This window comes from Artemia sp. Qi Xiang Cuo, chromosome 14, assembly GCF_049724085.1.
Source record: "Artemia sp. Qi Xiang Cuo chromosome 14, ASM4972408v1, whole genome shotgun sequence".
Classification (NCBI taxonomy): Eukaryota; Metazoa; Arthropoda; class Branchiopoda; order Anostraca; family Artemiidae; genus Artemia; species Artemia sp. Qi Xiang Cuo.
The window spans coordinates 15,593,183-15,615,051 of NC_142807.1; the positions used below are offsets into that span (position 1 = coordinate 15,593,183).

The following is a 21,869-nucleotide window of genomic DNA, read 5'->3' on the forward strand; positions in this document are numbered from 1 at the left end:
CTTATTCCTAGCCATAGTGACTTAGTCTTCTTTACATTAATTTTTAAACCTGTTCTAGCACCCTGAACTCGCAAAACCCCTAAAATTTCCTTCATTTTACTCTCACTTTCATCTAGTATGCTTAAATCATCAGCATAATCTAAGTCCAGGAGAGTATTTCCTCCCCATTTGATTCCGTGGTCTTCCATTGCCTTTCCTATGCTCCTTAAGTTAAGATTCATCAAAATGATCCATACAAACTGGGATAGAACACAACCCTGCGCAACTCCTGATTTAATGTGAAACCAGCTGTTAAACTCATTTCCTACCTTAACCGGAGCAGTGTTATTGGCGTACATAGCACTAATCACTTTAGTGTATTTGTCTGGTATTCCATACAAGGATAAAATCTTCGCTAAAGCTCTTCTATCAACAAAATCGAACGCTTGCTCATAACCTATAAAACTGAGGACCAAAGCTGTTTGATAGCTCTGGCACTTCTCAATTATCAACCTAAGAGTAAAAATTTGGTCAACACATCCTCTACCTTTGCTAAAACCGCACCGATCTTCTCTTATAACTTTGTCAATAGCATCTCTCAGTCTAAAAAGTATCATATTACTAAGTAATTTGCTTCGTACAGAGACCAGACTAATGCCTCAATAATTACCACACTCACTATTATCACCTTCCTTATACAGTGGTTTAATTAAAGTTTTCCTAAATCGCTAGGTACTTTCCCTTTTCAAAAATCATATTCATAATCTTCAGTAACTTACTTATAATTTCAGAGCCACCATATTTAAGAAACTCATTTACCAAACTATCAGCTCCTGGAGCCTTATTATTGTTTAATCCTTTTAGTACTGTCGCTAATTATTCCTGCCAAAACAAATCTTCCTTCACGTCCAATGCATCACAAACTTTTTCGTTTCCCTCTATATCTTTTCCTGCAACCCTATCTCGGTTTAAAACAATCTCAAAATGTTCTGCCCATCTCTCTTTAACTCTTCCCTATCTCTAATTGTGGCCCTGTGTCTATCTTTAATAAGTGGGACTCCGGATAGACTACTTACTCTCAATTGATTAACATGCGGGAACATAGTTTTATATTATTTCGTCTAACTGCATCTTCCAGATCCTCGGCAATTTTATCCATGGCCTGCACTTCACACCTCCTTAGTTCATATTTTAATGCTTATCCACTTTCTTTCAATTCCTTTTGTTCTCATATGACCTATCACTCAGATAGTTCTTGTACAAGCCCTTTCTCCTGCCTATTAAACATAAAGCTTTTTCACTAATATTCCTAGCTTCGCTCCTAAATTTCTTCCCTAAGGCACCGTCAGCAACTTCACAAATTGTTTTCCTAAAATTATTCCATCCATCTTCTACATTGTCAAATTTTAAACTCTCCAGTTTAGTATTCAACTGTTCCTGGGAAGTTTCTCTCAAACTTTCATCCTGAAGTCTACCAACATCATAACTTACGGGGAGGCAGTTACCCTTCCGAAATTACAGCTCTAAATTAACCCTAGACACTACTAGATGGTGATCTTTACTTTTAAAGTCAATAACAACACTCGTATATACCCTAGTATCTTGTATTGATCCTGCCAGTCTTCAACTTAAAATAACATAATTACTAAGATTAGCTGTCTTACCATCATATTAATACTCAGTTAACTGATGGTCCATTTATGATCAAAAACTGTATTGGTTATAACTAGATTGTTGTACCTACAAAAGTGCAGCAGTCTGTCGTACTTACTGTTTTCATTTCGTACACCAATTTTACCTAGGCTAGTATACCCTCTATCCCTATTTCTACCGACATAGGGTTAAAATCTTCTAATAAAAATACCGTATTTCTACCTGGGACCCTGTCTATTTGCTCCTGTAACTGAAAATAAAATTCACCTGAGTCAATAGTATTTTCTTCAGTCGGTTCTACAGGGGCATATTTTACTATAACTGATATCCTGAACTTTTTAATCATAAAATGAGCGGCTAGTATTATATTATTAATACCTTTCCAGCCTAAAACAAACCTTATTCATCATGAGTTCTACTGCCTCTATGTACCCTATCCTTCCTGCCTGATTAAATAAATTCCTAAAATTATCACCTAATTTCATGCTTTCTACCCCTGGGATAGGAGTTTCTGAAACTCCTAATAAGTGCAGTTCGAATTGTCTGAATTTGCCAGTCAAAATGTCGATACGATAGTCATTTTTTAACGTCGTAACATACCAAGTCCAGTTTTCATTTTCTTTAAATCATCGAAATTATTTTGGCCTCAGGAAAAGCAAAGCTCCCGGATACCAGTGCAGGACGGGAACCAGCACATCTTCACAAGTCTAAACCAAAGCGCTTAAGCCGGCTTAGAACCGGACAGAAAGAAGTCCCGGGGACCTCCAGTATGAATGGAGGCTTTGTCCAATCCCTGGCCTAGCTTGGTCAAAACATGGTTTTCAGCACTTGGCGATGGTCTTCTATCAACAAGAGTCGAAATTCTGCACAGATAGTCACAAGCCTATTACCTCCAACTCATGAGAGTGTCCTCCCACGATGGTGTTCTGCATCACCATGCAATTTAAGCCATTACTGGGAGAAAGTTTGTAAATCATGGGACATGTACACACAACGGTCCCTCTTGAGTGTAAAATTGAGGAGCCCTCTTCCTCCTGCACTTTTACTTACAGCCCCGGGGGAGGGTGCCCCAGTTTTTATTATGGACCTCCAAGGACAAGGTCTCCTCATGGTCCCTGCCTCCTATAGAGGTACTCTACATATCTGTAGGGTGTTCCCCTATCGCCACCTGGGCACACGGTGAGCGGCCTGGGAAAGTAGACTAAAAAATCATAAATATAATATATATATATATATATATATATATATATATATATATATATATATATATATATATACATACATATACACATACATACATGCTATGGGCCTTATTGTACTATACCTTACTATACACACATACATATGTACTATACTTATTGGTAATTAATTTAAATTCCTACAGTTTATTAATTCAATTTTTAATGCGTTAATAAAAATTTGTTTTTATAGGAAAGTGCACCAAAAGACAGGAAAACCATAGCGATTATAGAACACTTTAGCGTTGCCGCTGATATTCATATATTCTCGAAAAAATTATTTTTATTGAAAACGAGTTTTAACAAGACAAAATTTTTGTTATTACAAACAAACTCAGGGAAAAAATAAATAGATAAATGGAAGTAATCGTTGCACATAATTGTTTTAATTTAAAAAAAATGATAATTAAAAAAATGAAAGTGTCCAAGATGCCTTTATATTTATTTTGCCATTTCCTTAATCAGCGTTCTCAATATCCAATCGAAAGACTATTTTCCTCAAATCATTTTGGTCCGCTTAGGGGCACCGTAATAAAGAACGAAAGCCCATAGTAATCAAAAGTTCAAAATGCTACAAAAAAAGAGTGTCAAGTAAGGAAGATCATCATTTGAAACCGATTCAGGAATGGTAACTATTATTTCGATTAACCTCAACGATAAAAGTTCGTTGCGAAAAAAATTTGTTGAAGTTAAAAAAAAAAAAATTTAAACCGCCCAAAAATGGTGTCAGATCGAATTGAAAACTACGCCTAAATAATTTCTTAGACCACTCTGCTTTTCCATTTACGAAAAATTCAGCTAGAAAAACGGGTTTTAATTTCAACAAAGCAGTGAACAAAAAATAAAAACAAAACAACACTTGAATTGAAAAAGATTCCGAATATTTCGGCCCCACGTCCGGGAGCCTTTCTCAACGGGATAAAAGCGAAAAAACTTTATTCAAGAAAAAAAAGTTGTTTTTAAAAATAACACAAAAAAACACAACTAAACACGAAAAAAAATAAGTAAGTACAACTTACATTAAAAATAATTTCCAGCACTGATCTTACTACATAAGAATAAAACCAAAGCTAATGTCTTCAGTGAAAACAATGGGTCATTCTCCTCTCAACATTCACTGGATAAATGGGGACCTATTAAAAGCGAAGACTATATTTACTTGAACAAAAAAAAAGGTCACAAAACCCCTGGTCCATCACCCCTAACTAAATCTCCCAGGTTAATAAACAAACTCATGAATTATAAATTAAATGGATTTTTTTATTTGCTGCAGTTATAGTATAGCATAGCTGCACTTCGCTGACTCCTTTTGTCAAATAAAAAATCCATTTAATTTAGAATTCATGAGTTTGCTCATTAACCTGGGAAATTTAGTTAGGGATGATGGACCTGGGGTTTTGTGACCTTTTTTGTTTGTTTGAGTAAATATAGTTTTCACTTTTAAAAGGTTCCCATTTATCTACTGAATTTTGAGGGGAGAGTGACCCATTTTTTTCACTATAGACATTCGCTTTGGTTTTATTCTTGTGTAGTAACATCAGTGCTGGAAGTTATTTGTAATGTGAGTTTTACTTACTTATTTATTTATTTTTCGTGTTTTTTTTCGTGTTATTTTCGAAAACAGCTGTGTTTTTTCTCTAACTTAAAGTTTTTTGTTGGTGATATTATTAAAAACAACTGTTTTTTCCCTTCCTTTGATTTTTTTTCGTTTTTTTTTCCGTTGAGAAAGGTTCCCGGACATGGGGCCAAAATATTCGTATCTTGAGCAACAAGTAAAATATTTTCTTCTCATGAATTACAGATAAAAAGAAGTTATTTATTTGAAAGGATATTGCCATATCTTCGTGGTTTATGAAAGCAACAAAACATTTTATTAAAACTAAGTTCCTATTTTTTACGAAAACTGTATTTCCATATATTGGATAATATTGAAAAATTAGGCTTCTAGCAAAGCGACTCTGAAAGTAGAAAATGACGTCATACTAAAAAAAATATTACTTTGAATACTCCTTTTGTATTATCATGATATAATAAACGAGTGTGACGTCATTTACCATATGACGTCATTACCAATATAAAAGTACGTGTAAACTCAAATATTACTCATTATTGCATGGTTACTTATTGATACGTCACAAAAATGAAAATTTGGACTTCAGAACACACTTTCGACCATTCATGGGAAACTGTTGCACAAGCTATGTGGCAGAAATACCCAAATCCTCATACTCAAGGAGTATTAGCGACTGATGTTCTAAAGAGAGCCGTTAAACCAGATGGCATGCTTCATTCCACCCGTTTGATTACAACAAAATGGCAAATGCCAAGTTTAGCAATGAAAATTGTGGGAGATCCAGGTTTCTCCTATGCCAGAGAACTCTCCACTGTCGACCCATTAAAGAAGGAAATCACAATGCATACGACCAATTTGACCTTTAAAAACTTTCTCTCACTAGACGAGTACCTGTCATACACGGTAAACCCGGCCAATCCAACCAAAACAGACTTGAAGCAAGAGACTGTCATTACTGTTCAGGGTCTCCCTCTGTCTTCATATATGGAATCATCCCTGGCTTCTACTATTTCAAGTAACGCCCAAAAAGGTATCCTTGGAATGCAATGGGCTATAGACAAGGTAAAACAAAATGTGACCAAAGAAAATAGAAATATGAATGGAAAAGGAAAATTTGAAAAAATTTTGTCATGTTATTTGGACTATGAAAAAAATAACAAGTATGTGTGTACGAAAAATGGCCGAAATTCTAGAGAATATTATTTTGTTTAATTTGTTTTATTTCAATTTTTATTTCACGAATAAATGTTAAATCTCAATTACTGTTGAATTTACTTCAATTTTATATTCGTTTTATTTCAAATTTACAAGACTATTCTGACCAAAAGCAGCTTGGTGCTGCAGAGAATAGTCAGTAATAGCAGTAGCAGTGGTTTATGAGATATTAGTTTTAAAAGAAGAAACTATGAGGATGTGAATAAAGTCCTGGAAAGCCATAAACCACGAACCAAAGGTGCTGCAGAGAATTGTCAATAATTGCAATGGCAGTGGTTTATGAGATATTAGTTTTAATAGAAGAAACTATGAGGACGTAAATAAAGTCCTGGAAAGTCATAAACTACCAACCATAAACCACGAACCAATGGTGCTGCAGAGAATTGTCAGTAATAGCAGTAACAGTGGTTTATGAGATATTAGTTTTAATAGAAGAAACTATGAGGACGTAAATAAAGTCCTGGAAAGCCATAAAGCACGAACCAATGGTGCTACAGAGAATTGTCAGTAATAGCAATAACAGTGGTTTATGAGATATTAGTTTTAATAGAAAAAACTATGAGGTCGTAAATAAAGTCCTGGGAAGCCATAAACCACGAACCAATGGTGCTGCAGAGAATTGTCAGTAATAGCAGTAGCAGTGGTTTATGAGATATTAGTTTTAATAGAAGAAACTATGAGGTCGTAAATAAAGTCCTGGAAAGCTATAAACCACGAACCAACGGTGATGCAGAGAATTGTCAGTAATAGCAGTAGCAGTGGTTTATGAGATATTAGTTTTAATAGAAGAAAGTATGAGGATGTAAATAAAGTCCTGGAAAGCCATAAACCACCAACCATAAACCACGAACCAATGGTGCTGCTGAGAATTGTCAGTAATAGCAGTAGCAGTGGTTTATGAGATATTAGTTTTAATAGACGAAACTATGAGGTCGTAAATGAAGTCCTGGGAAGCCATAAACCACGAACCAATGGTGCTGCAGAGAATTATCAGTAATAGCAGTAGCAGTGGTTTATGAGATATTAGTTTTAATAGAAGAAACTATGAGGACGTAAATAAAGTCCTGGAAAGCCATAAACCACCAACCATAAACCACAAACCAATGGTGCTGCAGAGAATTATCAGTAATAGCAGTAGCAGTGGTTTATGAGATATTAGTTTTAATAGAAGAAACTATGAGGACGTAAATAAAGTCCTGGAAAGCCATAAACCACCAACCATAAACCACAAACCAATGGTGCTGCAGAGAATTGTCAGTAATAGCAGTAGCAGTGGTTTATGAGATATTAGTTTTAATAGAAGAAGCTATGAGGTCGTAAATGAAGTCCTGGGAAGCCATAAACCACGAACCAATGGTGCTGCAGAGAATTGTCAGTAATAGCAGTAGCAGTGGTTTATGAGATATTATTTTTAATAGAAGAAACTATGAGGTCGTAAATAAAGTCCTGGAAAGCTATAAACCACGAACCAATGGTGCTGCAGAGAATTGTCAGTAATAGCAGTAGCAGTGGTTTATGAGATATTATTTTTAATAGAAGAAACTATGAGGTCGTAAATAAAGTCCTGGAAAGCTATAAACCACGAACCAATGGTGCTGCAGAGAATTGTCACTTTATAATGAAAGGGATCATAGTTATGAAACTAGAAATGTTGAATTAGTTAGAACGCCGGTTCCAGTTACTACCAGATCTAAATTTTCTATTAGGTATATTGGTCCTGAAGTATGGAACAGGCTTCCGGCGGAAGTAAAAGGTAAGAAGGTTCTTGTGGAATTTCGTGCTGCTTTACGATGTATTTGTTTTAACCAGTATTGTAGACATGGATAAGGTGATTGATCTGGGAGTGAATATATGTTTGTGAGTGCTAAAAGAGAAAATTTGTCTTGTGTGTTGAGTGTGTTGATTGTCGGTATATGAAAGGAAGCATGATGAATCATAGAATATGAGTTTTGAATTCATTTATGTTCCATGTAAAATAAAAAAATTTTTTATCCTTATGTTTTTTATTATTTGTTTTGTAGGGGTCGGGGAGGAGAGGAGGAGTTAGAGAGTCAGACACTACCCAAGGGAGTTCATTAGTGCCTAAGTAGTTGAAGTGATCCTTTTTTTTGGGTCATCCCAAACACACTAATATGCATCGGGACCTATTTTGATATTGTTGGTATTATATGCAGTTTTATTTTGTTAGCATTATATGGAGATTTGTATGTTGTTTTTTTTTTGTGACCCATTTGTTAATAAAAAAAAAAAAAAAATAGCAGTAGCAGTGGTTTATGAGACATTATTTTTAATAGAAGAAACTATGAGGTCGTAAATAAAGTCCTGGAAAGCTATAAACCACGAACCAATGGTGCTGCAGAGAATTGTCAGTAATAGCAGTTGCAGTGGTTTATGAGATATTAGTTTTAATAGAAGAAACTATGAGGACGTAAATACAGTCCTGGAAAGCCATAAACCATGAACCAATGGTGCTGCGGAGAATTGTCAGTAATAGCAGTAGCAGTGGTTTATGAGATACTAGTTTTAATAGAAGAAACTATGAGGTCGTAAATAAAGTCCTGGAAAGCTATAAACCACGAACCAATGGTGCTGCAGAGAATTGTCAGTAATAGCAGTTGCAGTGGTTTATGAGATATTAGTTTTAATAGAAGAAACTATGAGGACGTAAATAAAGTCCTGGAAAGCCATAAACCATGAACCAATGGTGCTGCGGAGAATTGTCAGTAATAGCAGTAGCAGTGGTTTATGAGATAATAGTTTTAATAGAAGAAACTATGAGGTCGTAAATAAAGTCCTGGAAAGCTATAAACCACGAACCAATGGTGCTGCAGAGAATTGTCAGTAATAGCAGTTGCAGTGGTTTATGAGATATTAGTTTTAATAGAAGAAACTATGAGGACGTAAATACAGTCCTGGAAAGCCATAAACCACGAACCAATGGTGCCGCAGAGAATTGTCAGTAATAGCAGTAGCAGTGGTTTATGAGACATTATTTTTAATAGAAGAAACTATGAGGTCGTAAATAAAGTCCTGGAAAGCTATAAACCACGAACCAATGGTGCTGCAGAGAATTGTCAGTAATAGCAGTTGCAGTGGTTTATGAGATATTAGTTTTAATAGAAGAAACTATGAGGACGTAAATAAAGTCCTGGAAAGCCATAAACCACGAACCAATGGTGCTGCGGAGAATTGTCAGTAATAGCAGTAGCAGTGGTTTATGAGATACTAGTTTTAATAGAAGAAACTATGAGGACGTAAATACAGTCCTGGAAAGCCATAAACCATGAAACCAATGGTGCCGCAGAGAATTGTCAGTAATAGCAGTAGCAGTGGTTTATGAGATATTAGTTTTAATAGAAGAAACTATGAGGACGTAAATAAAGTGCTAGAAAGCCATAAACCACCAACCATAATTATCAATTCAAATCAGCCTTGAACCAATTCATGAAGTCAAACAGATCCTATAGCTAAGAGTAAATAATAGTTTGAAAGGAATTACTTTATGTTAACCAGCAAACTTTTATAGGTTATCATAGCATACAATAGGCTTATTTTTTTAGGCCTAAAGTAGAATTTTACTTTTCGCCCTTTTCCTCTTCTGATACGTAGATTATATTCCCAGTTATACCACGGGATATTTCTTTCGCTGTAACTTTTCTTCGCTTGGCTTTGTTAACCTTTTCAACATCACCGTCACACTCACCATTTATACTGATTGTAGTGGTATTTTCTGCATCGCTTTGTACATTTGATTTGCTTTCTTGTGTGACTTCTGACGGTACAAGTACCGCCCCCACCCCCCTCCCGTTTTCTGTAGCAACAAAAACAAAGCTCTTCTGGGAGAGTTCTTTTGAATTTTCATCGCAATTTAGTAGATTAAATCTCAATTAAGTAGATTAAATAATATCAGGTAAACGTGTATGACTGTAAGCAATTAAGTAGAAAGAGAAACGTTTCAAGTGAAGGAAAGAGCGGACGTTAAACATCAAAACAAATGATCATATATATGAAAGGGAGCTGTGCCCCATAATCCCTCACTCTTTCTACTAAGGTCTCAACCTTTTATAGATACTAATCATATTGTTAATAAAGCATTGGTTACATTTATGTTGAGAGAGTGAAGGACATAAGTGTGTGGCTTCCACCTTATATATAAATTTTAACGTTGCTATTTACTTTCATATAAAAACTTTGTAGTTTATTATGTTTAGTTTACATCTGTTCTTAGTATCGTTCTCAGGATCATCCTAGATATGAAAGGGTCTGCTGTTCTCTCTATCCTTGCTTTTGATACGGAAGTTGAATTGTTGCATGACAATTATTATTATTATATGATAATCACCCCTAAAAATAGGCACTTGCTAAAACAATTTATTGGGGAGGGGGAGGACCAAATACCAAAATTACTTTTTTATAAATTATTGTGTACTATTTTGAATGAGGAGAGGGGTTCACCTGACAGATGTTACTCCCATATGCATTTTTTCAAATTAAGGGAAGATAATACACCCTCCTCTCCATATTTATCTAAAGGACCTGACGAAAAGGTGGAATGCCTAAGTTATACTTTTTAAATGTCATTTATCCCCTCCCCAGACAAACGACCCACTGACTCTCCTGGCTAATACTTGTTGTGTAACTAAGGAATACCCATAATCGTTAGCAATACTAATAAACTGTCTATAATTACTGTCCCTTTTGATGTAATGGTAGATGTGTTTATAGACGAATGTTCACCGCGTGGTAGTAAACCCTCTGAAACTAATCGGCAGTGTAAGTGGGTTTTCAGTTCTACTAAATCGATCGTTTGTCTCAGACGTTTTTGCTCGGTTGTGCTTTTTTCTCAAGGCAGGCAAACATGTTTGTTTTGCCGCATAGAATGCCAGAAATCGATAGTTTTGATTTCGCGATATTTTCTTTTGTTACTTGAAAAGAAGAATAGAACTTGATTTTCTTTTCGAAAGCACCTTCACTGGAAATTCTGTGATCCCTTGCTCCATAAGATCACCGATAGTGGACGAATAATAAGTACCTTTGGCCCAAAACAGAACGAGGATTGGAAATGATTTTTTTTAAATGCAATTTTAGTGAAACTTGTGCTAGGGTGACTGTAGTGGCGCCAATTCTTGATTTTTCTTCTTTTTTTTGGGGGGGGGGGCGAAATGTTTTTTTTTTAAGTCTAGAAGAATTTTGCTCGTTTTTTTTAGTGAAAATGAAAAAAAGGTGTTTTTCAATGAGAATACCAGAAAAGTGGTTTTTAAAAAACTAGGGCGGCCAAAAGAATACCCTCCTCCAACTGGTGGCAGTGGATGCCTGGTAGACCAGATAGCAAACTTTGGTGACAAATTACACTTTAGTAACAGCTTCACTTACCTTGGTGGTATTATTAGTGAAGACGGTGGGAGCAGTGAATATGTTAGAAGTATAATAGCCAAAGCTCTGAGTGTTTTTTCACAACTGAAAAAGTTATGAAAGAATAGTAAGATAAGTCTGCAAATCAAGATTAGAATATTGAAGCTACAGTGATAACAATGGTCAAATATGGTTATGAAGCATGGGTGCTCCAAAAAGCGGATGATTTTTTTTTCCAGATGTTTTCCAGAGAAATTACCTACGGATTGTTCTGGGTACCCGGCTGACTGACCGTATTTTGAAGAGTAGGCTGTGCAAAGATTGTGGCTCAATCCCGCTTTCTAGGGCTGTAATGAGAAAAGGGTTGAGAAGGCTAGGGCACGTTCTACGAATGAAGGATGACAGATTGCCGAAGATTGTGCTTTTCGGCCAACCGGCTAGGGCTAAACGGAAAGAAGGTCGTACGTGGTTGGGGTGGGAGGATGTCATAATGAAAGATTTAAGGGAAATAGGAATTTCCTGGGAGGGTGTAAGGAGGAAAGCTTTGAATAGACTGGGATAGAGGAGGAGCTTGCGTAGCTGTGTTGGCCTCAGGCGGCTTGGTACTGCGTTGAGTTGTTGTTATTTATACCATTAGGTAGCAACATTTATTATAATGGTTTGGACCTTTTAAAATTTGTAAACATGTTTCTCCACCTTTCTTACTATTTTCGGTTCAACCTTCTTGATCGTGTAAATTACACCTTAACCTGATTGCTGAGCAATGTAAGTGAACCATTAGCATTTAGTCAAAAGTTGAAAGTAAACCACGATCAGAGCCGTTCCTAGGGGCGCAGTTGCCCCGGGCACCGTGGCTTGGGAGAGGTGCAACGGCTGGAGAATTGCTCACTTCGATCCAATTTCTCACTTTGATCCGGTTTTTTTTTTTTGCTTATATTTGAGTCTGGAGGGGGGGGGGGGCTATAATGACTCTGACGACGAGCTACCTTTTTCAATATGAAAGTATTGAAGGATTTTCACATTTTTTTGTATATACGATCTGTAAGTGATTTGAAATCTGTGCAGTGGCGGATCCAGGGGGGCGAGGGGGGCACGTGCCCCCCTAGCGTAGTCTAAAGTAGTGTAATTTACTTAATTAACCCAAGTTTGCGTTAATTGAACTTGCTCATAACTCAAGTTTATCGTATCAACCTATTTTGCCCCCCCCCCTAAATTTTTTTATCGGATCAAAATATTTTGCCCCCCCCCCTCCCCTACCCTTCCTAAAAAAATCCTGGATCCTCCCCTGAATCTGTGGGGTTAAGATTTAGTTCTAGCGTTCCTTTTACGTTGTAATTTGTAACGTCGTTTAGATAGATAAGATTTATTCATATATATATTTTTATTAATATCACTGTGAAGAATACAATTTGCAATTGTAACCGAAATTGTTGAGGTGGACAGTTGGGTCACGTCCTTCATGAATTGTTTGTAAATTTGTTTTTACTTTATAGGTAATACAGTTCGTCTCCTGGGCTCAAAGAAGGTCGAAGGGAAAAAAGTAGGTGGTGCTTCATTGGAACTGCCAAAGATCCGTCGAAACCCGTTGATAGAAATTATTGCCATTAGTACAGGATGCTTGAATCAATGCACCTATTGTAAAACAAAGCACGCTCGTGGTGAATTAGGAAGCTATCCACCAGGTAAAAGATTTAAAACTCGTAATGAGCTGCTCACTCAGTATTTTTGCTTTAGGAATTGTACTCCTAAATTAGGGATTTTTTAGGTTTGAACTTCTTCATTTGGGGGTATCTAGGGATTTTAGAATCCTCCTGTTTTCTTAGGGATTTCTTTTGGTTTTCGCCAACTTGAAAGTGTTATCGAAGTTTCCTATATGGAATGTAATAGGTTTCTACTCAAAAGATGGGCCTGCTTTCAGTAAGATTTCACTGGCGCTTTAATAAGACATCACAAAGCCTAATCTGAGTTGCATCAATCTTTATATACAATGTCATATACATTTACTCAAAAAATAATTCTGTTTTCAGTAAGACTTCACTGGCGCTTCAGCGAGACTTCACTAACAGTTATCGAAGTTGTGTCGGTCCTTATATGCAAGGTAATAGATTTTACCAAGGAGATGAGCCTGTTTTCAGTAAGACTTCACAATAGTGGCGTAATTTAGTCAAAATCCTGGGGTGGGGGCAAATTTGGAGCCAATTTTCCAAAATCAAGTGAAAATGACAGTAAAAACTAAAAAATAAGCCATTTGGTACCATAATGGTACTATTAAGTGCTATGAAGATACTTTATAGTACTATAAAGATAAATATTTACTAAAAAAAACTGATCCGTTTCTGTTGATGCTTGAATTATGCAGGTTTTTCTTAGTTTTTAAAAAATTTTTTGGAAGAAACTAAATTTCAGCTGGGGGGGGGGGCAAAACGAGGTCTGGGAAGGGTAGTTGCCCCCCTGCCCCATAGGAAATTATGCCCCTGCTTCACAAAGCGTTATCTAAGTTGTATCGATCCTTCTGAGTAAGGTTATTGATCTCTACTCAGAAGATAAGTCTGTTTTCAGTAAATCTTCACTGGCGCTTCAGTGAGATTTCACAAAGCGTTATCTAAGTTGTATCGATTCCTATGAGCAACGTAATATATCTCTACTCAGAAGATAAGTCTATTTTCAGTAAGTCTTCACTGGCCCTTCAATAAGACATCACAAAGCGTTATCTAAGTTGTATCGATCTTTATGAGTAAGGTAATAGATCTTTGCTCGGAAGATAAGTTTTTTTTCAGTAAAAATTCACTGCTGCTTCAGTGAGACTTCACAAAGCGTTATCTAAGTTTTATCTATCCCTATGAGCAACGTAATGTATCTCTACTCAGAAGATAAGTCTATTTTCAGTAAGACCTCACTGGCCCTTCAGTAAGACATCACAAAGCGTTATCTAAGTTGTATCGATCCTTATGAGTAAGGTAATAGATCTTTGCTCGGAATATAAGTATTTTTTCAGTAAAACTTCACTGCTGCTTCAGTGAGACTTCACCAAGCGTTATCTAAGTTTTATCGATCCCTATGAGCAACGTAATATATCTCTACTCGGAAGATAAGTCTTTTTTCAGTAGACTTCACTGGCGCTTCAGTGATACTTCACATAGCGTTATCTAAATTGTATCGATCCCTTTGAGCAACGTAATATATCTCTACTCAGAAGATAAGTATATTTTCAGTAAGACTTCACTGGCCCTTCAATAAGACATCACAAATTGTTATCTAAGTTGTATCGATCTTTATGAGTAAGGTAATAGATCTTTGCTTGGAAGATAAGTCTTTTTTCAGTAAAAATTCACTGCTGCTTCAGTGAGACTTCACCAAGCGTTATCTAAGTTTTATCGATCTCTATGAGCAACGTAATATATCTCTACTCAGAAGATAAGTCTATTTTCAGTAAGACTTCACTGGCCCTTCAATAAGACATCACAAAGCGTTATCTAAGTTGTATCGATCTTTATGAGTAAGGTAATAGATCTTTTCTCGGAAGATAAGTCTTTTTTCAGTAAAAATTCACTACTGCTTCAGTGAGACTTCACCAAGCGTTATCTAAGTTTTATCGATCCCTATGAGCAACGTAATATATCTCTACTCAGAAGATAAGTCTTTTTTCAGTAGACTTCACTGGCGCTTCTGTGATACTTCACATAGCGTTATCTAAATTGTATCGATCCCTTTGAGCAACGTAATATATCTAACCAGAAGATAAGTCTGTTTTTAGTAAGACTTCACTGGCGCTTCAGTGAGACTTCACAAAGCGTTATCTAAGTTGTGTCGATTTCTATATGCAAGGTAATAGATCTCGAAATATGGATCTGTTTTCAGTAAGACCCGACTGGTGGTCCTATAAAAGAAATATTTCCTTCTTCTTTGCGGTGCACAAGTTGCTTTTTTGGTTGTTGCCGGCTTCCGATTAAATTCCTCTTTAAATATCAAAGGGGTCTGTGTTTGTTGCGAGGATTTAAGAAAATGTGAAATTGTTATGCATCACTGTATTCACTGAGTTGGGATTGAAATAAAATACTCGCTTTTCATCCTTATAAACCTGCTTAGCACAATGGATAGCACGTTGAACTATTCTTCCGAAATTGATGGGTTCGATACAGATAGTAGTCGAATTTTTCATTGGAGTGTTTTTTTGATAGTTGGATTTTCCTATTCTTTTTTTCTTATAATCCGGGTTTGAGCTTGTTTTTTCTTTTCAAAAAATAGGATTCCCATAGCAATCGATATAGCTAGTATTTATCGTATTTTGACACTCTTAAATCTGCTGCTCACTCAGTTTTTCTGCTTTAGGAATGTCCCTATTAAAATAATATTTTCTTAGCTGCTCAAAAAATGAGCTTCTCATTCAGTGTTTCCATTTTAGGATTTTCTCCCCTTAAATAAGGATTTTTTTTCAGCTGCTCAAAAAAAGGAACTGTTCACTCAGTGTTTCCACTTTAGGGATGTCCCACTTAAAACAGTTTTTTTCTTAGCTGCTCAAAAAATGAGTTGCTCATTCAGTGTTTTCATATTAGGGATTTCTTACCTAAAATAGTGATTGTTATAGCTGCTTGAAAAAAATTAGCTGCTTGCTCAGTGTCTCCAGTTTAGGGATTCCCTTCCTTAAATAAGTATCTTTTTTGGAGCTGCCAAGAAATGAACTGCTCACTGGCCAACTTGATCAATTCTTAAAAACTAGGTGTATTTCCCACCCTAGAACATACTCCCATAAAATTTCTCCCTTGCAGATTATTTTGCCTTCGAAAATTCTCCCGGGAACATTCCCTCCTCCGCCACGGTCAATCCCCCCCCCCCCAGAAAATTTCAATCGCATGCAAAATTGAGCAGGGTAATATAAAGGCTAAAGAAGAAAATTGACAATATAAAATTAGTGGCAATTGTAGAAGGACTGCCCTATGGTAGAAGCGCACAAAATTAACAGGTTGAAACTAAGAAGAACGAGTAATTACTCGTGGACTTGGTCTGGTAACGACGATTGTAGTATAAGAACGAGCAATCTAAGAAGAACGAGTAATTACTCGTGGACTTGGTCTGGTAACGACGATTATAGTGTATCAAACCAATTCACCCCTTGAAGTCGAGAACTCGTCCACTGGGCGCAAAATAGTAGATTTTGCGTCTTAAGTATCTTTATTGGACATATTTAGTTCTTTTTTCTATTTAATTTAAATAACATGGAGTCAAGGTCTTAGTTAGAACTAAGCAAATTTAAAATTAACAGAACTCCTTATTCCAAATAAGTAAGAAATAGTTTAAGCAAAGAAAGTTTTCAAGATGTCACCGAATCTTATTCCACTAGGTTTTCCACTATCAGAAGGTTTTCCCATCTGAAGTGCCTTTAAGGGCCTTTTTTTTGTGGACTTGGTCTAGTAACGACAACTATAGCACATGATACCAGTTCACCCCATCCCATCGAAAACGGGTCAACTAGTTCATCAGAAGATTTTCCTGTCTGAAGCTCCTTTCATGGGCTTTTTTTTCGTGGACTTTGTTTGGTACCGAAACTATAGCACATGATACCAGTTCACCTTCCTTACGATCGATAATGAGTCCAATAGGTGTACATTAGAAGGATTTCCCGTCTGAAGTACCTTTAATGGGCTTTGTCTCTTTTTTTTTCTTTTTTTTTAGTTTAAATAACACGGAGTCAAGCTGTTAAGTCAGAAAAAACATAGAACTTCTTCTTCCAAATAAGCAAGCAATAGTTTAAGCAAAGAAAGTTTTCAAAAAGTCATCAAATCCTGTTCACAAAAAGTAATGGGCATTGTCCACTGGGCGTACATCAGAAGATTTTCCTGTCTGAAGTACATTTAAGGTTTTTCCTAATTTTATTTAAAAAACATGAAGTCAAACTACGTTTTATTGGAGGGGGAGGAAGAGGGAGTCAGGAGGTTAACTAAATGACAGCAGTACTCATGTACACCTGTTCATGTTTCAGGATTTCCAAGAACTTCCTGAAGTTCAGATGGTGGCAATTCGCCATTGAGTTTTAGGCTGCAGGGAGGATCTGGGCGCATCGATTGTGAGTATTCCATAGGTCAGAAGGAAATGGGAGCGGGGATGACCCTTTGGATACTTCTTAGATGACCTATATAGGTGTCCTTGAAGTTGTCCGTTAACTCGGTAAAATCACTGCGAAGGTCCTCCTGGAGATCTACTAAAGCTGGCCCAACACTGCTAGTCTAATAGGAAAAAATAATAAGAAAACTCGTGTTCATTTCTATACCGCGTTCTAGAGTCCAAGTGCCTGAACTTATTGTTGACGTGGGGATTACGCCGGATTCCGAATATTCGCTTAGGTTATATTTTAATCATTATTTTTAGAAAATTCGTCATTAACCTCTTATATTCTGTAAAATACAAAAAAAAAAAAAAAAAAAAAAGACCAAGGAAATCTGGCAACTTTTGGTTTGGTTCGGCATGATTTTGGCTGGTTTGTTTTGATTTTTTTTTCTTTTTTTACTTGTGTGTAAATTGCTAAATTGCATTAACTGGCTTATAAAAAGAAAATAAGTGGATTAGTTTATACATGCAATCCTGGTCACGTAGAAAATCGATCAAAACTTTGCACAAATCACAAAACTATCTTATTTACGAAATTATGATGTTTATCTGGAAAATAAACCCTTTTATCTACTTTAACTAACAGCCCCTCTACTCCTTGGTGCATTTTAAATCTTTATTTTGGCTTTATGGCTAATGTTCAGATTTGACCTCTGCCAGACAAGGGCAGTGGCACAAAGAACTGCGCCAAAATTATGTAACTTCTAATGTTGAAGAAAAAACTATTAGATCTATTGTGAACACCCAGGAGTTTAAAAAATATGATTCGTATTGTTGATCATGAAGTATAGCCGTATATGGGTTTAACTGGTTTTGTTTGAGAGCTTCACAGTCAGGGTTGCCACCTGTAGCACGGAAGTGCTATTTTAGCACTATTTCATGATGTGTAGCACGTGCTCATGGTTGCTAAAATAGCACGAAAGTGCTATTTTAGCACTATTACAGTCAATTTTTTTTTACTATAACACCGAAAATCGCTCTGTAGCACGCACATTTTGGCATTTGCAGTACTTTAGGAACTAAACGTGGTGGCAACCCTCTTCATAATTCAAATACTGTCATTCAGATTGTGCACTATACCTTAATGCAGTTGCCTCTGATTCAGACTGGAGGATTATTTTACTATCAACAAACAACAATTCAGAAGTCGGATGAAAAAAAACTTCGTATGTCTTGAAAGATGAATTTTTAAATAAATAAAGGAATATCATTTGATTGTGAGAATTCGGATGAGAATTATTTGATGGTTCTTTTTTCTGCTTCTTTTCTTGGTAATCCCTTCTTAACTCAAAAAATCGTCAGCTACTACTACTAAAAATTCACTGTTGTACCAAGCCTCCTGAGGCCAACACAGCTACGCACGCTCCTCCTCCATCCCAATCTATTTAAATCTACCATTCTTACACCCTCCTGTCAGTTAGTTAGCATTATAAATCGTGAGTTAGCATTTTAAATTTACGAATGTGAGTTTTTTTTTCGTAAGAAATTGTTTTTAAATATTAAATAAGAGTTGTTTAGACACCAACACATGCGAATGTGTTTGCTATGTTAAGATTATTGGTGTGAAGGATATACCTAAGTGCAAAACATTACTTGTGTAATATCTTCTGCTACCATAAGACCTTTGACAGGGATGGGCTACCCAACTGAACCTAAATGCCAGACTCAAACCGTATTCACAATATCAGGTAAGGCTCTGGCGTTAATCATTTTCTATTAAACTTGCGCCAGCGCATTGGATTGATCTCTGCTTGGGAATACGGGGCCGGGGGTCTATACAAGCTCCATCAGGGCTGGACGACAGGATTGCTACCTATCCCTGTAAAAAAGATCCAGTAACTGCAACGTAAAAGATTGTCGACGCCCTGGTGAGTCACTAATGGCTCAGGATGATCTTTATTTTGTTATCTATTTTTATTGGCCAAAATTGATTCTGACTTTAAGTGAGTGTCGGTCCCCAGACCTGTAACAGGTCTGAAATTTTCTCTAGGTTACCTCATTTTCTGGCAAAGCTAATTTCTTTTCAAAAACAATAAAAATAGTCATGAACAAAGTCTAATCTTTTTAATGCTAAAATTTTCTTCGTAGACACATTTAAATAGTACTTAAGATGATCTGAAAAATCCTAGACTCGTATTTGAACTTTGGTTTTCACTATTCCAGAAAAGATTAGCTGGTTTCGTCAAGTTAGAACGGGTGGAAAGGTGATAAGTTTAAAAAAAATATGAAAGAAGTGATTTTGTTTTTCAAAATTAGTATTGCGTCAAAAATTAGCCCCGATGTTAAAACTTCGGTACGATATTCCTATATGACAGATTAAAGTTGCCTATTAAGTTACCTCGGTACAGAAGCGAGGCCGTATGTGGCTTGGGCACTCAATGACCTTGATGCGAATGAACTAACATTTTTTTTGTTCGAGCACTTTTCTTAGAATTTTTGTTTTTCTTGGAATTTAACACTAATTAACACTAATTTTGTTTTAGATGAAATCGTAGCTCGGGCTAAGCAAGCTTTTACTGAAGGAGTAAAGGAAATCTGGTTGACTTCTGAAGACACTGGGGCTTATGGAAGGGATATTGGCTCATCACTTCCAGAACTTTTAACCAGTTTATGTGAGGTTATACCACAAGGCTGTATGCTTCGTTTGGGTATGACCAACCCGCCTTACATCTTGGAGCATTTAGAAGTAAGTACTTTTTAGTTGAAACTACAGTATACGCACCCTAAAGGAGAATGGGGGAGGGGTAATGTCATGTATTTGTTCTCTCTTAGAAGACCATAATTATATGAAGTTGTGGTTCGGCAGTTTGGCAAAAAAAGGTCTTTTTTAAACCTTAGTCACCCCTATAGAAATAATGTATTATAAATCGGCTTCCAGGCGCACAATCACAGGCAGGTGAGTATGAATAATGTCACATAATAAGTAATAAATGTCACTAATATTGTATATACATATATGCACATACATGGGGCTTCTGTTTCCCCTGAAAAGTTTCAGAGGTCACTTGATGCCATGAGAAGCCCAGCACCACGCAGCATGAATATGTACTCTTGCATATCTGTAACCCAGTAATGCCATCAACTGCTTGTAATTCAGAGAGGCGTGGGTGGTTTTTTGTTTTTATTACTCGTATAGGCATCGAAATGTTTGAGTGTTTTTTTTTTTTCACAAACACTCATGATTCAAGTATTTTCTTATTCAGAGAGGATGTTTTTACTAAAAAGTAGGTGGTCGAGTTTCCGAGAGTATGCTGCATTTCTTTGGAAGTCTTTTTTTTTTTTTTTAGAAAGACTGTGTTATGAGTTTTAACAACGCTTCACAGATAGACATCTACTCTTGAAGTTAGTCTTTGTGTTAGATCTTGGTGTTCTGCAGTTCCCTGGCACAATAGCCAGTGCAGCAAGGCATTACATTTTTAATGTACATTTTAATTATATTTTTATTTTTTTGTAGATAGAGGCGCAAGCCTGTTCTCGCAATATATTATTATTATATTATAACAAGGAAGCGTCTTTTCACTTAACTATCAATTAACGTCTATTAGATGCTCCGTTTCTGCAGTTTCATGATACAGGACCTGTAACAGGGCATTACAGAGAAGCAGATTTTCACATAAACTCGTTGAACTCAGAAACAGTGGTAGTGGTGACAACCTTCTTGTGGTGCCCCTGGTGTCTTGGGCACAAATATTTGCCTGCTACTCCTAACTCCTGTCACCGTCCAGCCACCGGCAGCCCTGCTCAATGTCTAACCATGAGGTAGATATTTTGTGGAATATGTTGCCGAGATTGGAAGGACTTAAGCCAGTAATGGGTGCTAAATTTGCCGGAGGGTTCGATCTGCCTGGATATATGAAGCGCCGACCATGGTGCGAGAAAAAATTCCTTGGGGAGCAATCTGAGGTCGGATGAAGAAGTTCTCTTGCTAGTACTGGTTCCTAAGATCAAGTGCCGTTTACCGTTGAAGACTGGTGTGTGATGGGTGGCTCTTCGATCTCCTTGAGAGGACAAGTATTGCCTGTCTGAAGCTGACAAATGTGGTTCTAGGGCTGGGAAAAAATAATATTGGACATCGTGACACTTCTAGCCAGGGGGGGGGGGAGATAGAAAAGCTCTATCCGAAAATACCACGCTTGGGGTCGCCAATGAGCCAGCCGCTATTGATGCTATGTCACTGTTTTTTTTTTTGGGGGGGGGGCAATTATCCTTTGTGGTCTCAGTCTCGACTCATTTTTGTGATTCTATCCATAATAATCAATAGATCTCCAGTACCAAGACCCCGTGGAGTCTTATCGCAACTGTGATACATGGATCAAAGCTACGGACCAATACATTCAACTATATCTCATGGGTAATAAATGTGTACAATCTTGTATGACGTTTAGTTATGCGTTATGATTACACCGGATGTATTTCAAAGTTGCCTAGTTTCCCTATTAACCGAGTAAAAGTAAGTGTAACTAAGGGTCCTCAATGTATGTAACGCTATGATTTCTTGTAAACATCTTCAAAAAAAAATCTTCGGTAATCTCACATTGGAAGAATGGCAATGGCTGTGAATCATTCTTGGCTTTTATGCCTGTAACTACAACTATATCTTGCCAATAGATTTAACGCTGTGTTTTCTTGTAAACATCTAAGTCAAAGAGAATGGTAAACTTATAACAGTGGCATCTCTACTGTTTTAGCATAGTTTATTTAACTGTTCAAACATAGGCGATTGTTTATTCTTTTTTAATTTAATGGTGGGAGTGGAC

At 36.6% G+C, this 21,869-nt stretch overlaps 1 protein-coding gene and 1 pseudogene across 5 annotated transcripts in view; both read left to right on the forward strand.

Annotated features, from left to right (window-relative positions):
- The window catches only part of LOC148944195 (threonylcarbamoyladenosine tRNA methylthiotransferase), a 74,960-nt gene that overhangs the window by 30,901 nt on the left and 22,190 nt on the right, over positions 1-21,869 (forward strand). For all 5 annotated transcript variants that reach the window (XM_089100703.1, XM_089100704.1, XM_089100707.1 and 2 more), the window contains exons 5-6: positions 12,504-12,692; positions 19,596-19,798. In XM_089100703.1, coding sequence (XP_088956829.1) covers positions 12,504-12,692; positions 19,596-19,798 — 392 coding nt within the window. The remainder of the gene's footprint in view (positions 1-12,503; positions 12,693-19,595; positions 19,799-21,869) is intronic.
- LOC148944196 (PRELI domain containing protein 3A pseudogene) lies at positions 5,011-5,655 on the forward strand (annotated as a pseudogene).